At 50.8% G+C, this 15,249-nt stretch overlaps 6 protein-coding genes across 6 annotated transcripts; 2 read left to right on the top strand and 4 right to left on the bottom strand.

Moving 5' to 3' along the window:
• Positions 1 to 84: 84 nt before the first annotated feature.
• Positions 85 to 3,173, bottom strand: AUEXF2481DRAFT_39216 (uncharacterized protein). Its single transcript, XM_013489132.1, has 2 exons — positions 1,081 to 3,173; positions 85 to 1,031 (listed from the first exon to the last, which is right to left on the bottom strand). The coding sequence occupies exons 1-2, from the start codon at positions 3,139 to 3,141 to the stop codon at positions 156 to 158; spliced, it is 2,937 nt and encodes a 978-aa protein (XP_013344586.1). The 5' UTR covers positions 3,142 to 3,173; the 3' UTR covers positions 85 to 155.
• A 463-nt stretch (positions 3,174 to 3,636) lies between these two features.
• Positions 3,637 to 8,146, top strand: AUEXF2481DRAFT_39218 (uncharacterized protein). Its single transcript, XM_013489133.1, has one exon. It carries the CDS (start codon positions 3,901 to 3,903, stop codon positions 7,828 to 7,830), a length of 3,930 nt encoding a protein of 1,309 aa, XP_013344587.1. The 5' UTR covers positions 3,637 to 3,900; the 3' UTR covers positions 7,831 to 8,146.
• AUEXF2481DRAFT_663949 (uncharacterized protein) lies at positions 7,941 to 8,864 on the bottom strand. Its single transcript, XM_013489292.1, has 2 exons — positions 8,434 to 8,864; positions 7,941 to 8,355 (listed from the first exon to the last, which is right to left on the bottom strand). The coding sequence occupies exons 1-2, from the start codon at positions 8,664 to 8,666 to the stop codon at positions 8,052 to 8,054; spliced, it is 537 nt and encodes a 178-aa protein (XP_013344746.1). The 5' UTR covers positions 8,667 to 8,864; the 3' UTR covers positions 7,941 to 8,051.
• AUEXF2481DRAFT_28844 (uncharacterized protein) lies at positions 8,806 to 10,573 on the top strand (the record flags this gene model as incomplete). Its single annotated transcript, XM_013489055.1, has 2 exons — positions 8,806 to 8,862; positions 8,915 to 10,573. The coding sequence occupies 2 exons, from the start codon at positions 8,806 to 8,808 to the stop codon at positions 10,571 to 10,573; spliced, it is 1,716 nt and encodes a 571-aa protein (XP_013344509.1).
• Positions 10,574 to 11,382: 809 nt separating this feature from the next.
• Positions 11,383 to 12,997, bottom strand: AUEXF2481DRAFT_664570 (uncharacterized protein). Its single transcript, XM_013489293.1, has 2 exons — positions 11,834 to 12,997; positions 11,383 to 11,782 (listed from the first exon to the last, which is right to left on the bottom strand). Exons 1-2 carry the CDS (start codon positions 12,831 to 12,833, stop codon positions 11,544 to 11,546), a joined length of 1,239 nt encoding a protein of 412 aa, XP_013344747.1. The 5' UTR covers positions 12,834 to 12,997; the 3' UTR covers positions 11,383 to 11,543.
• On the bottom strand, positions 12,997 to 15,173 carry AUEXF2481DRAFT_39222 (uncharacterized protein). The gene is made up of 2 exons (XM_013489134.1): positions 15,063 to 15,173; positions 12,997 to 15,007 (listed from the first exon to the last, which is right to left on the bottom strand). Exons 1-2 carry the CDS (start codon positions 15,146 to 15,148, stop codon positions 13,390 to 13,392), a joined length of 1,704 nt encoding a protein of 567 aa, XP_013344588.1. The 5' UTR covers positions 15,149 to 15,173; the 3' UTR covers positions 12,997 to 13,389.
• Positions 15,174 to 15,249: the final 76 nt, after the last annotated feature.

The raw sequence follows: 15,249 nt of genomic DNA on the forward strand, positions 1-15,249 counted from the left end.
CATGTCTCATGTCAAGACCACGAACAACACCTCCAAAGACACCCTGGTCACGCGTTTATTCGCTTTCATATTGTCAACTATGGTGCTGGTCGTTAATTTGGATTATGTTGCAATGTAACCTTGCCTATACTATTTATACAATATTGTCAATTTCATCAGACCTCCTCACCAAAACGTGACTTCTCTGCATACAGCCATGCCAGGTAATCATCAACACTCTCGATGCTCACATCGTCTGTGTTCATGCTCGGATTCGCAGCGCCCTCGATCCGAGACGAGCCCAACACAACCGTTGGTTTGTTCTCTGCAGCTTGGTCGAGTTTCGCCCTCATCTTACTGCCCTTCTCACTGAGATCCTTCAGCATCGTGATATATTGCTCGTTGTATGTTGCTTCAGAATTGTCAGGGTTGGTCTTATCGGGCTTGTTGAGCTTCTCATAGATCTTCCTTCGTCGTCCCTTGGCGCCTCTATATTGGACCCATGCTTGTGCGCTTGTTAATTCAGTCAAGCTATACTCAATCGACCAATCGTGGTGTTTTCTGAGAAATTCTGGTCGGTCGACATGTATGCCATTAACTTTGGAACGAACCGTGAGGATCATTCCCAGCAATGGCTTGCCGCTGTCATCTGATTTCGGCGTCGCCTCAGACGTCGACGAGATGGCTTCTATTTCTTGAACGAACCTGTCTTTCTTCGTAATTTGTGCTTCTGGTGTCACATCTGTCTCTGGCTCTTGTGCAAGCATCTCTGAGCTCTGTTCGCTTTCAGACTCGGTAGAGGTTATCGACGTATGCATCAAGTCACTAGTGGAATCACCAAGTCCGTCGTCTTCGTGTTCCGTAACTAGTTCGTCGGCTGGTCCTTCACTTGGTTTTAAGTTCGGATCGCGTAGTGCGCGATCCCATTCGGCAATTTTAGCTTTTTGTGAATTCTGGATCGTGTCAATCTCCTCTTCGCTCATGGGTTCTGCATATATGTGCATAGAGGGGAGCGTTTCGGCATCCTTGGTCTCAAAGTGGAATCGAATGGACTACAATATGGTTAGTATCTTTCCTGACATCTATATCGATGCTGCTCACCTGATCAGGGAACTTTTCCGTAGCCTTGTTGAAGACTTCGTTCAATAAGCCGATACTGAGGTTGAACTCTTGGTTCCCTAGAGTGCGATCGCTTTGTCCATGAAGAGCTCGGTCGAGCTCCTCGAGGCTGATGTATTGGAATCCAAAGATACGCTTGACATTATGATACGCAACGAAGATGCCGTCCATATGGCCCATGCGAGCCTGTAAAGAATACTTGAGCGCAGTACTGCGCATCATATCGTAGTACTCTCTCTCAAAACTCTCGTACTGACCTTGGGTCTGGGTGATTTCATATCCAGTCATTGGCTCGTGATTTGAGGACTGCATGCGAACAGGAAGTACCGCGCGCGTTTTGAGATCAAACATGCCTGTTCCTGGTAGACGTTCATCATGAGCGTCCAGTTGGGATCGCAGCAAGAAATCACCTAGCGAAGAGTAGTGGAAAGACTCAGGCTTGTTTCGCTCAGCTTCTGATATTCCTTCAGATTTGTTCTTGCGATAGCGCTCGAATTCAGAGACTGGCAGCGTTAACAGCTTTTCCATGGATCTTCCTAGCAACATCAGAACGTTGGCGCCGTCAAACTCTTTGTCGGCATCGATGGCGTAAGTATCGCCTTTGCGTCTCAGGAAGATGGCGGTAGGTGTACGATTGAGTGCAGTAAAGCTCTGCAGGGTGTCAGGGAAATGTCTCGAAAACATGCCGATGTTGATCTTGCGCCAAGCGGAGAGAAGATAATGGAAATGAGCCAATGTACTTGTCATGCTAGAAGTCGAACCGACATATTTCTTGCCATGCTCTTTGGCGAAGGCGGAAAGGAAGTCATCCTGAGAAGAGGTCTTGTAGGCACTAAGAGCGTCGTAGTCGAACTCAGTAACAGGCATAATTTTCTGAAGATAGGGATCAAAATTGTAGACCTTTGATCGTGGGTCCTGCAATTGATGCACGCCCTGATTGAAGAGCACGCGATCAAGACCATGATGGACACGAGGGACAGGCGGCTGGTCAACTTTCAAGCGCTGCATCTTGACGCTGGATGCATCCATTGTCTTGACTCCGGCTGAAAGTAGCTTGTGTGCCCGTCTCTCGTCTGCTTCTCTTTTCCTCCCCCGTTTGGCAATACGCTCAGCTGTCTGAGGAGCAGCTGCGTTCACAAAGCGCCTGCGCTTGTTCCGTGGCCTACTTAGTTGTTTCCTTTTTGGGATCAGAATAGGATCGCTCTTGATAGACATCATAGCATCTCTCAGGGACTGTAGCGCACCTCCATCGTAGACAGAAGGGACGTTCGGAGCGTTTGACGATTTGAAGAAGTCATAGATGGATTTCGGCCGATCGTCAGTCGTTTGGCTGTCATGACTTGTTGGAAGAAGAGATTTGAACAGATCGTTGTGGGTAGTACTTTGAGATGGCGCAGTCTCCTCAACATCATTCTTGGGTTGCACCACGCTTGCAAGGCCATTGTCGAAGAATCCCGTACTCTTAGAAGCGTTCTCAGACGACTCTGTGCCCTTAGCGTCCTTCTTGGGGAAATTCAATCCCTCAAGAGTATCCTTGTGCTGCTCTTCACTCTTGTCGTGGCGTTGCGGGTATCGTTGCAACGCGTGCGTGCGAGATTGGAGACCCTTGCGTGTCTTTCTAACAAGGACACTTCGTTGGCGTCTGGAGAGGCCGCCCTGTACTGACGGTTCCGAGTCCCTGGTATCTTCGTCCTTGACTCCTTCATCGTCGGCTCCTTCGTTGGCTTCTTCATGCTTTGTTCCTTCATCCTTTGCTTCTTCATGCTTGGGTCCTTCATCCTTGGCCTGAGCGGTCTGATTAGACAAGTCGGACTTGATCAGGTCACCTCTGCCGAAAGGCCACATGGATTCTGGGTCAAGAGATTCGTCCTTGGCGGTCTTCAGGTCATCCTTGTCTTTTTGGTCCAGCAGACGCGTCGAGTGGCGGAGCGGGCGCGAGGTGTTTGTGGAGAAGAGGCGTAGACGGCATGGCGAACAGGTGAAGGAGTTATTTGTGAGGAGCGGCCGAAGAGGGCGAACGCCTTTGACGGACCAGCTGGGCATCGAATAAACTGGTATGCGGATTTGGGCAGGACGACGAAATCCAAAGTATCAAAGTTAACCTCCAATGCGCAATTCAATTCTCTAATCGATAGCGTTTAGGGCTGTCTGTTTCGGGAGAGGCTCCTTGCCGGTGGCCGGCCACCAGTGCCTTTCGGGATTTGTTACTAAACGTTGACATATTTTATCCAACGTGTGCTGGCACTTGCTCCTGCCATGCTCTGAGCCTCATGACCAACATGACCACCTGATGATTGTACGATTGTGAGATTGAATCGCAGTCATCGCTCTGAGTCCCATTGTCCAGACCAGAGTGGCTGGGGCAGATACTGTTCCGTAGGTCGACGCGTATTGCAGTGGTTAAGAAATCGACCTGTGCCTGGTAGCAAAACGGTGCGTCAACGCCTCTGACGAAGGCGCGAATCGAGCGAACATTGCAGATCCAGCTTGGTCCGCCGGCTCGCAAGGGAACCATCGTTTTGCGCCGGACTCGCTTTTGCTCTTCTTCATATTTCTCTTTCTGCTCAAGGTCCACAGCACGCATGGTCGACATGTCGACCCTCCTCTCCTTCTGACAAGTACTGCCAATGCTCTCATCTGCCTGTCGGATCATCTAATTTCCCTCTCCTTCTGATCTCCCGCCGCAATGCACTCCGGACTTAAGCCAGCCATGCCGCAGTAGTACCACGCACCACGCACCACGCACCGCCTCTGTCCCTCTCCACGACCTCTTCCTTGTAGCTCCCCACTGCGCCGTCCGTCATGCCCCGTTCCAGCAGTCGGGAGCACGCCGGCCGGAGGCGCAGTCTCTTTGGCATTCCCTCATTCACCCAGATCCACCCAACTACCACGACCCGCGACTCTCCGGACAAGCTGACCAGCGACAAGGACAAGGACAAGGACTCTTCTAAGACGCTGAAAAAGCGTCGCGGCCCTACCCTCATTGCCAACCTCGAATCCTCACCTGAGCTGCTCCACGATGACGATCCCTCACCCTTGTCGGCAAACACGCTGCCTTCTCCCAAAGCCGTGACCCGTCCGACTCTGAGCGTCCGCAGCGGCAGTCGCCCCGTCTCCTCCGTCTTTGGCTCTCTCCGCTCCATGCGATCCATGCACGAAGACGACACTCCTTTGTCCACCACCTCTAGCCGTACCCCTTCCATCAATTGGGCCGACTTCGATGCGACCCAATTCCAGAAAAGAACCGTCCTACACCATGGCGAGGTCCAAACCAGCAGTAGTATGTTCCGTAAGAAGAAAGAGTACCTGGTCTTGACAGACTCTCACATCTTGCGCTACAAGAACCAGTCAAAGGCTGCCGAAATCATTGCCTCCGTTCCACCTCCATTTGGAAGAAGTCCAACAATCCGCCATAGCTCGACACACTCGATTGACTCATCCCAAGACCTGCAGTCACTACACTCCGACTCCTCGGGCGACAAGGAAGGTCGAGTCACCCTTCGTCATATTGTCGCTGCCCATAGGCTCGATGATGGTCGCCCTTACTTTGCTATCGAGGTCTGTTATCTTGACGAGGACGGCTCCCAGGCTTCGGCTATGGTCATGCAATTTGGAGACCCCGAAGATCGAGACTTGTGGTTGCGCTCGATCCGCATGGCTGCCAACAAGGCTCGTCTTCAAGACCTCAACCCAATTTCCGTCGTCAATTCCAAAAATGCTGCACGCGCTGTCGAGCGTGAAAACGATTACGACCCTGCCAACTATGCCATCTACAAAGTCATACAGCGTCAGTTCTCAAAGTCGCGCTCTTCCACCGACGACTTGTCCAAGATTGCATCCACCGTCTGCTTCTTAGCTATCGGCATCCACAAAGTCCATGTCATCCCGCTGGTGAAAACCACCAGCCGTGTGTCGTCTCCTTCGCTCTCTGCAGGAAACGTTCCGACCTCATACGGCATTCTTAACATGACTGCTATTCGACTCAGCCACTCAGATGACCATTTTGAAATGACATTTCGCCAACCTCTCAAACGACCAAAAACTCTTTACCTCGCCTCACTCGCTTCTCAGGATATAGCTCTACGTCTGCATCATGTCGAAAACATTCTGCGACCTGAGTGTGCATCACGTATGTTCAAGTTCAGTGTACCCCGGGAAATCGATGATCAGCTCCCTCCTTCCATAAATTCAGATGCGGAAGATCACTGTTGTTTCGAGCGAACACTCACTGCATACTGTATTGCTTACGATGTCAACCCATCAAACATCTGCTATACGATTGATTACTCATGTGAAGATGCACCTCGCTTTCAACTACTTCCACTGGCTGATGCACGCCGGCAAAAGTACAGTGCGGCTGAGTTGTTGGCCGTCATGCGCGCCTTGCGATACAACGAATCCTTTAATTCGCTCTCATTCGCCGACGTTCAACTTGATATACTTAACGGACTCCACGACAACTATGGTTCCGAATATGTCTGTACGAAAACGAAGCGAGGAACGCCAATTCGCCTGACTACAGAAGAGCTTGCTCAGTCTTGCCTGTTGATTCAAGAAGTCCGTGCACTGGCTGCTACAAACAAGAAGCTTCGAAGAATGGACTTTTCTAGGTGTATCGTCGCGAAACCTCCCGACTATACTGATGATTCAGACGCCAAGATTAAGGACATAGGATGTGGTGTGGTCGAGGCCCTATCACCACTATGCAAGCACCAAACCACTAACGTCGATTGGATTGTCTTAAATGGTATCCATCTTAGCGAAACCGATCTTGACTACTTAGTTGGTGCAGCAAGTGACAAGGCCTGTCATTTCCGCGCTATCGAATTGAGCAGGTGTTCGTTGACCGATCGTACGTTAAGTCTGATCCTGGATTCTCTACGCGCCCAGGACAATACTTTGGAAGCTTTGGACATTTCTGGAAATCTTGCACGACTTGCACCAGCCGTGTTCGACGGACAGATTGGTGTATTTGGCTTCATCCGCAAACTCAATCTGTCCTTCGCGTCCCGAACCTCAGGGGCTGAGCCTTTGTTCAATGCTGAAACTCTTTTGACCTGGCGTTTGGAGGAGCTCAGACTGACTGGTACATCGCTTAACGAAAACACAATCCAGGCGCTGGCAACCTACCTCAAGCATCCTCAATCAGACACGCTTCGAGAATTATACCTGGACTCTGCATACATGTCTGGCAGTGACATCGCAACGATCATGCGCGCCACTAAGCGTGGTTCTATTGAGCCTCGTTCTCTTCATCTTGACATCAGTCACAACAATGTCACCAAGGACCATGATCACATGTGTAGGGCTATCGCAGACGGTTCAACACCTACACACATCACCCTCCGCGCCATTGAGTATCGGGAAGAGTCGGTCTTCCGACATTTGATCAACGCTCTGAGACAAAACCACAGTATCGTATATCTTGATATCTCGAGAACAACATTACCCAGTGACGCCAACGATGACACCAGTCGTGCATTGGAATCTCTCTTCGCAGAGAATTCCACGCTTGAAGAACTAGATATCTCAGGAGAAGATTCGCGATTGGAGAGTTCACGATTCGGTGTCGGACTCAACCAAGCACTTAACGGTCTTCGCCACAACACAGGCTTACATGTGCTCCGTGTTCAATACCAGAGACTTGGTCTACCTGGCGCTAGTATGCTAGCAGAAGTTCTTAAGATCAACAGGACCTTGCGTGAGCTACACTGCGAGCACAATGACATTCCCCTATCCGCGTTCACCGACATGATAAATGCGCTAGGCAAGAACACGGCTTTAGTGTATATGCCATATCTGGACGAGAGCCGGCTGGCAGCCTTGAAGCAGACCGAGGCTCAAGTCAAGCACATACGCGACGAAGTATCAGCTAATACTGCTCCTCTGAGGCCTTCAGTATCTGCACCTCTCGCCAAGCCACCTCCTTCCTCAGCCTCGTCTTCAACCTTTCGAAAAGGTCTTGCCAACATGAAAAGGAGTGTCAATCGTGCCTCCTCAGCAGCGCCTCCTTCTTTTCCCTCCTTGGCTCCCTCACCACGTCATACCTCGACTCCGCCATCATCGTCACGGCCCTACTCGCCCTCGAAGACGAAAGTCAACAACATGGGCGGCTTACCCATCGCTGCGCCTTCCGCTTCGCTTACGGACCAGGACATACAAGCCGCATTACGCCTAGTAACAGAGTCATGGGACCGTCAACAATACCGGCTTCAACAGTATCTTGAGCGAAATTGTTGTATCTTACATGATATACCAACATCCATGGACATTGAGGAGGAAGCATTCGAACGCGTGACTAGCGTTGGCACCTTGTCTCAGCTTATTGAGAAGGTAAAGTTGGATTCTACGCCCACCGCCGAGAAAGAGCTGGACTTTGGTGATGGCTATCGAACGGGAGAATTGAGTGTCGTCGGAGACGATGATGACACGAAACCACAAGAAGGTCTGAGGTTGACCCTGCCACCCCGATTGCAGTTGCGACATGATCTTGACGAGGACGAACAGCCATCCGTCAGTTTCAAGCAATTTTTGTTGGGCCACCATAACGTGAGTAGTCCTGAAGATATGGTTGACGGTGTGAGTTTTTCGGGTGCCGCCACAGAAGGCGAGGACAGTGAGTTGCCCAGTCCTGTACTTGAAATGGGTGGTCCTGGAGTCAAAGGGTTCGCTGGTCTCGGCATCAATCAAGCCGACCTCAAAACACCTACGCAGAAGAGCTTCTTTGGTTGATTATGATCACCCTCCTTCTCTTTTGCTCGCATGTTTTTTCATTCCCTATCCTTCATTTCAGGAGTCAACGATGATTGAGGTTCTTTTGTATACCCAGGTACAGGGCACGGTTGGAACAGCATAGGAAGGAATGGTAACAGGCGCGGATGATCGGATGCGCAGATAAATGGCATGGAGTCTAGGTGAAACGCATGTCGCAACAACACAGCGCCATATTTTGTTCATAATGTCGTATGACAATCAAATTTATCGGACCAATCGAGTTTATCGAAATCATCAAACATCCTAGATAGGAACAACTCCATTCCGCCTGTGGACAGATCTTTGTCGTAATCGTGTGTAAATCGGTATATTGTGCTTTCAAATATCATTCGGACAGGAAAACCTGGGGTTAAGTCACAGTTGGCTTGTAGTCGCTTTGCCGAGGCTAGAACCCAATGTTTGCACCTTAGCGGGATAGGTAGAGGTTGGAAACAAAATATTGTATGTGTTGGGAGAGAGGTTATTGAACACCTCGGTAAGCAACTAAAAGTTCTGGTTGGCTCAAAGCCTCGTAGTCAGGCCCTCAACTTACCAGTCTCAAAGTACCGGTCACCGACTTACCATTTGGTGTTTGTGTGCTGCCTCGGGGTTCTGTCCCAAATAGGTAATGCCTTGGTCGGAGATGTCGTAGACCGACTCCTTCGGCCGCAGGCCGCTGCAATATTGCTCCGATTGTTGATTTCTTTCGAGTTCATACAGGAAGCAAGACAGGTTGACATACATGTAGGCAAGTACTGCGGGGCATAGTCGCTTCTGTATAAACAAACATCATGCCTCGCATCTTTCGGTCTCATGAGCAATCTCCACCGCCCATTTTTCTCACGGTGAGATATCTTGCTGTCGGTCTTGTTACGACAATCTATGCTAAGCAGTGCTCAATCAAGCTCGTCACGCCTATACCGTACTCAGACTCAAGCTTTGCATATAGCAAGGATGGTGACATCGATTACCAAGACGGACCACTACATGAACTGGCCTAATGCATGCGGCGTAAGTGTCACCAAAGCTGCTTTATTTCTGGCTTTTTTCTAACCCTGCCAAGTTCGACGTCACATATCAGGAGCTAGAGCCCAAGGAACTTGAAGTTTCAGGACACATACCAGCCTATTGCGCTGGCGTGCTATATCGAAATGGATTGGGTCCACTTGAAGTCCAGACTCGCCAGCAACACAAAACTTTCAAGACGAACCACTGGTTTGACTGTCTGGCACAGATCCATCGCTTCCAGATCCTTGCTCCCACGAAGAATGATTCTCCGGTCCGCGTATGGCACAACTCTCGACGTACGTGTGATGGTCTTCTCAAACAGATATCCGAGACTGGCGACATGTCTGGTATCACTTTCGCGGCAAAGTACGAACCTTGCAAGACCTTCTTCAAGAAGCTGCAATCTGTTTTCTACTCTATGCATACCCCCATTGAGACTCCCGACTCCGTGAACATCTGTGTGACGCCATCTCCCAACATGCCTGGCTTCTCAACAAACGCTTTCAAGAAGACTGGAGCACAAGATAGCGGCAATGTACAGACTTTGATCAACAAGACTGATGCCACTGTCGTTCAAGCTCTCGATCCTGTGACTTTGGAGCCTTTGGGGATCGCTCGTCAAACAGTGCTCCATCCTGACTTGAAGGGGGCCTTGTCTGGCGCGCACGCTAAAGTATGCCCAAAAACAGGCGATTGGTACAACTTTAATCTGGACTTTGAACGCACTGGTACATACCGCGTCTTCACGGTGTCTGCGACTACAGAGAAGACCGAGATTCTAGCAACCATTGCTACGACTCCTGCATACCTACACTCGTCCTTGTTGACGGACAACTACTTTGTCCTTTGCGTTTGGAACTCACACATCTCTGCTGGAGGTGTTTCCATTCTTTGGAAGCAAAATATTTGTGAAGCACTCAGCACATTCGACTCGACCAAAACCGCCAAGTGGTACGTGATTGATCGCAAACCAGCCAGCCAGGGAGGAAAAGGTCTCGTCTCCACATTCGACTCGGACCCTTTCTTCTGCTTCCACACCATCAATGCTTACGAAGTGACCTCGGAGGATGATCCCAAGAGCATCGATATCGTCGCAGATCTCTGCGCCTATGACAACATAGATGTGTTGCAGCGCTTCTACATCGATAACCTACGCTCCGACTCTGCGACTGCAAAAGCATACTCTCATCCCGACAATGCCAACTCAAAGGCATACTTCCGATCCTTTAAATTGCCAGGCATCAACACTGCTTTTTCTCCGACGGAAGCGAAAAAAGCCATCAATGTCGCAAGAGGAGACAAAGGACTAGCCCCCGAACTTCCCTCCATAAACCACGCCTTCCGCGGTCGCAACTACCGTTACGTCTACGGCGTCACCGACACAGGCAAAAGCACCTTCTTCGACGGCCTTGTCAAGTACGATACCAGGACCAATACTCCAGCAGCTGTGTGGAGTGTCCATGGCCATTCAGCCGGTGAACCAATTTTCATTGCCGATCCTGATGCAAAAGCCGAAGAAGAGGATGCAGGTGTTGTGATCACTGCTGTTCTTGATGGTGTGAATGAGAGGAGTTATCTGCTCGTTCTTGATGCGAAGGATCTGAAGGAGGTTGGGAGGGCTACCATGACTGGTGAGCGAGGTAAATGTCACATTGGGTTTGGGTTTCATGGTGCTCATGTCAGGGATCAGAAGGCCGTTATTGAGGGATGTTGATGGATGGATCCGAGTGTAATGACGATAAGATGAGCTTTTGGTTTGTTGTTTTTTGGCTTGATTTTGTCGCGTAATCACAGCAAAATGTATAACGCAATCAACTTGAGTGTGGTAATCAACTCGTTCTGCTCATTCTGTGCTGATTCTTGAAACATGGCTGTTCAGCATCCTGCCCATCTGTCTAGTCAGTCGGCAGAATCATCGGCATTGAGATTCCAGACTTGGCGAGAATATGTGGTCGATCAATTCGACCTCGACAAATTTCTGCTTTCCATCCAAGCGAAGCTTCCTGATTGTTGCAGATGTGCTTCCTGCTCAGGCTCCATCTCGTAATGTCAGTCTGATCATAGTTTACTGCGCTCATCGCTATCTCATCAATTGGCGCTCTGGCCGAGTGGTTAAGGCGTTTGACTCGAATATTATCCGATATCAAATCCATTCGTGGGCGCAGGTTCGAGTCCTGCGGGCGTCGTCATTCTTTTGTTTTGCGGGTGCTCTACATGAGAAACACATAGGAGGCAGGATCTCTGTTTTGATAGCTTGTAGTGTACATGCATGGGTCGAGGTCGAAAGCATGGCTCGTAGATGCCGAAGTCGTGGTCGAAAGGCTTGGCAAGGTAGAGTGCTGAAGGATTTTAGCTCAGCTTAGGACAAAAGATTGAAGTCGATGCAATCGTCGGGACGGAGTTCTGGCAACGGCAAATCGGCATGCATAAAGAGGTAACAGTTGGACTGGTCGTTGACAGAAGATGAAGAGGACCAACCAGCCATGAGGCGCGTAACAACGCAGATGTACCGTACAATAGTATGTAGAGAGCGTGTGTCGTTAGCGACAAGCAAACACCATGAGCCGAAGAGTAGAAAACAATATTTGAACCACACCATCCAAGGGGGGGAGACCCAGGGTATCATTTTGTTCTTCTCCCTCCCCCTTCGCAAAAACTCCAGAATCAAAATCATCGGGCTCGATTTACCTACGAGCATCTTCCCAGTCAACATCGTCATCGTGAAAGTCGGTATCGTCAGACTCTACTTCGAATTTTGTGCCTAGCGCGGCCTGACCTTGACGAATCAGGTCTTGTATTTGACGGTCTAATTTACGCATGCTCTTATCAGCATCACGGTCTTTCTTTTCTATGCGGTGGAGGAAGCGTTGTGCATCGGGACTCAAGTTGTCTCCGTTTCCACTGGCAATGCTTGATCGACGGTCTGCTCCAAAGCTTGAGCGGATGGGTGAAATAGCGGGAGAGCGATTCGCACCGAAGGTAGGACGAAGCGGTACGGTAGATCGAGTTGACGCAGTGGAGGGGGCTGTTGCGGAACGGTCTGCGAAAGCCTGGCTAAAGACGTCGAGCCGAGATTGTGCCTGTGGAGAACCGGTGTATGATGTTTGGCGTGAGGGACCACGACGTGTGACGGAGTTGAGGGCGCGACGACTGCTTGCTCTCGTGGCGCCGAGATGAGTGAGGTTGTCCGCCGACGTCTTGCGATTTGATGGACGAGGAGCTTCTGGATTTGAGTCTACCATGACCCAACCAGACTCTGTTTGTTGTCGTTTGAGCGAACGTTCGGGAGTGTTATCCTGTTCAAAGTCGCCAAAGAAGTCGTTGGTCGCGTACTGCGCAGGCAGAGGGTTGGGCAGCTGAGTGGCTTGTGCGAAGTCATAGCCTCGTCCAGGGCCAGCATAGAAGCCGCCGAAAGCAGTCGCACGACAAAAGTGCCACATCTTTCCTACAACACCGCCGACCAGCTTCAAAGCAAAGCCACCCCATCCCTTTGTGTCGAAGCCATCACTTGTGCTGGCCCTGCTGGAGTAGCTGACACTTCTGCCCTTTCCGTTCCTCTCTCTCGCCAGAAGACCTGGCACGTGTGCAGCCTCTTGCTCGGGCGAGTCTTCAGAATCCCATTTCCAGCGAAAGTCTCTCTCTGCCGCCAGATCGTCGTGTCGCGCAGCGGCCGCTAGAGTCGGCGTGTCGAATTTGTAGTCTAGCGTATAGTGTTCGTTCGCCAGAGGAGCTGGACTTATGGCCTGTGCCGCCCAGGTATCCCTCATCGCATAGCTCAAAGAGGCCGATGTGTTTGGCTTGCTGGAGTTTGCGCGTGATCTTTTCCTCGTCAACGCAGGCCTGTCTTGTGATGGCGTGGCTGCGAAGACATGTGACATTCCAGGAGTGCGAGGTGGTTGGAAAATGTTGCTGTGTAAAGACCCAGACTGTTGTTCCGGAAATGGATAGCTCGAGGCTGTCGAGTATACCGTCATGTTGATGACGCGAAGTCCAGAGCGGACGATGTTAGAGTTGCCTGGAGAGAGCCCTCGAGGTTCGAAGCGGGGTTGCTTGCTTCTTCTTGCTCAATTTCGTCCCGTCGTTACACAATACTCGTCCTGCATAATCACATCACTGATTTCGCATACAGACCGTTCGACTCCGTGTTGTTAAGAGATCATGACGTTGATTGTTATTGTAATATCGTGCTAAAGCCGTCATCACCGCCGCTTCGTAACGCCTAGACTCTTGTTGACCTGCCAACCGACCCGTCTGTCTATACCACAATCAAGGTTACGGGTACTCCCGAGGCACCAGCCTCGGACAAAGCAATTCATACTCTGTTCAAGTACTCTACCTTTGCATATATGACCTTCGCCATAGTTCATCTCAACACTTGAGTATGTGCCGACATCAAAACTATTGCGCCTGACACTCCAGTTCCTTCCCGTCAGCCGACCTCGAGCATCAAGAGGTTATCCACCAACAATCATCACCACGGCTAGTTGAGCTCATGGAGGATGGCGTCTAGTGGATTATTGACCGTTACATCTACCCAATCTTTCTCTTCTTGTTGTACTTGCCTCTGGCCTCGACCTTGCCATCTACGGGCAAGACCCTTCTGGCTGTAAAGAGGTATCCTTCTGCACCACCTCTCCACATCATGAGCGGATGCGTACGTCCAGGCAAAACTTGCCACGGTCTAATCCGCGTGGTCTGTAACGTCGGCGCCAGAACCAATCTTGGATCCAGTGGGAAGTCTTCTTCCGGTGGTGTAGTGTCGTTGGTGATGTGATCGAGGAAAGCAGCTTTGCGGTCTTTGGAGTAGAGATCCATGATTTCGGTCAGAGGTTCCACAGTAGGTGAGTAGATGGCGATATGTGCAGAGCCGCGGAGGAGGTGGACTGTGTTTTTGAGGATGGTGGCGGGGTTCATGGAGGAGGCGATGATCAGGCCATCAAAGCCGCCTGCGCGGGTCTCGTCAACGATCTGCTTGCAGCGAGCCCAGCGGCGGCGCTTGCGGAAGTAGGCACCGCGTTTTCCCGACTTCCATGTATCGAGTTCGGCCTGAGGTACACGTTCTGGTTCGTCGTAGGTTGGATCCGCCGAAGGGTCGATGAGTTGGAGCCAAGTGAGAGTCTTGAGGTTGGTGTGCAGAGGGTGAGTGGCATTGGGAATATTTGTGTCGTAGGAGAAGTATTTGAGGAGAGATACGTTTGGTTGGGCGTTTGCATGAAGGACTGTGATTGTGTTCGTCGAAGCGAGGTTGGTATTGTGGCGGTTCATGGGACGTTTCTTGCCGTTAGCTCGTACTTCTTCTCCTTCTCTGGGTTCTCCATTGGTAGCTTCGTCCTTGGAGGTGTCCTGCATTTCCACGTCGGCATCGTCCTCTGCTGGTGCTGCCTCTTCTACGGCAGTTTGGGTGGCAGCCTCTGCGTCGTCCTCTGAATCTTCGTCCTCGTTGTCCGGGTGGTATAGAATGCCCATCTTTTCAGCCACAGATGCTACGACCAAGCCACCAGTGTCATCAACAACGAGCCATCTTCCACCCCCGAGTTGTGTGCCCTCTTCAGTCAAGGTTGGTTCTGCATCCGGGTGGTAGTGAACGTTTGCCCAGCTGCCGACCAGACCTAGCGACTCCTCTCTAAGTTCCATGACCCTTGAAGACTCCTTTTCGGCAATCATGTATTCGGTCAACATGGAGACGTTCATGGGCAGGACGGTGAATCTGCGCAAGTACTTCTTGTGTTTCCTCAGCGTGTACTTGGCCAGAGCAAACGAAGTCTTCTCGCCGAGGTGGGTATGCGACTTGAGAATCTTCTCGATGATGTCTCTTCCAGAGCCAGTTCCAGCTTTCTTCAATTCTTCAATCTCGTCCATGGTGAGGACTTGGCGGGAGGCATCGTCGACGGTAAGGCGGTTGTTTTTCAACAGGAGTGAGCCATCGTCGGCAACAATGTCGAACGACTCGTCGGCTTTCTCTGATGGATTCTCTGACGGAAGAGCATCTTCGGCGAGGACTTCGGCGTTCAGCTCAGATGCTGGCACGACGCGTAGACGCGAAACATCAGAATCTGATTGTTTGTCGGTGATCTCGTATGTGAAGTAGTATGGGCGTCCAATAAGGAGGTTGCACGGAAAGGAACCAAATTTGCCGATTGATACAACTCTAGACGACGTGTTAGTGGGAGGAGTCGTCAAGGGTGGTTCCGGTAGTGTCGTACGTATTCGGGACTATGTGGACCAGTTTCAGGGTGTCCGAAGGGAGGCGTAGTAGCACATAGTCGCCGGGATGGACGCGCGAGTGCATGGCGGAGGGCAAGTGGAATGCGACGAGATGGTCGAGTTTTCGTTGCGCTGCATAATCTGGATGCTCGATGCCGAATGTGTGGGGTACTTTGACCTTTCCCC

This window comes from Aureobasidium subglaciale, assembly GCF_000721755.1.
Source record: "Aureobasidium subglaciale EXF-2481 unplaced genomic scaffold scaffold_8, whole genome shotgun sequence".
NCBI lineage: Eukaryota > Fungi > Ascomycota > Dothideomycetes > Dothideales > Saccotheciaceae > Aureobasidium > Aureobasidium subglaciale.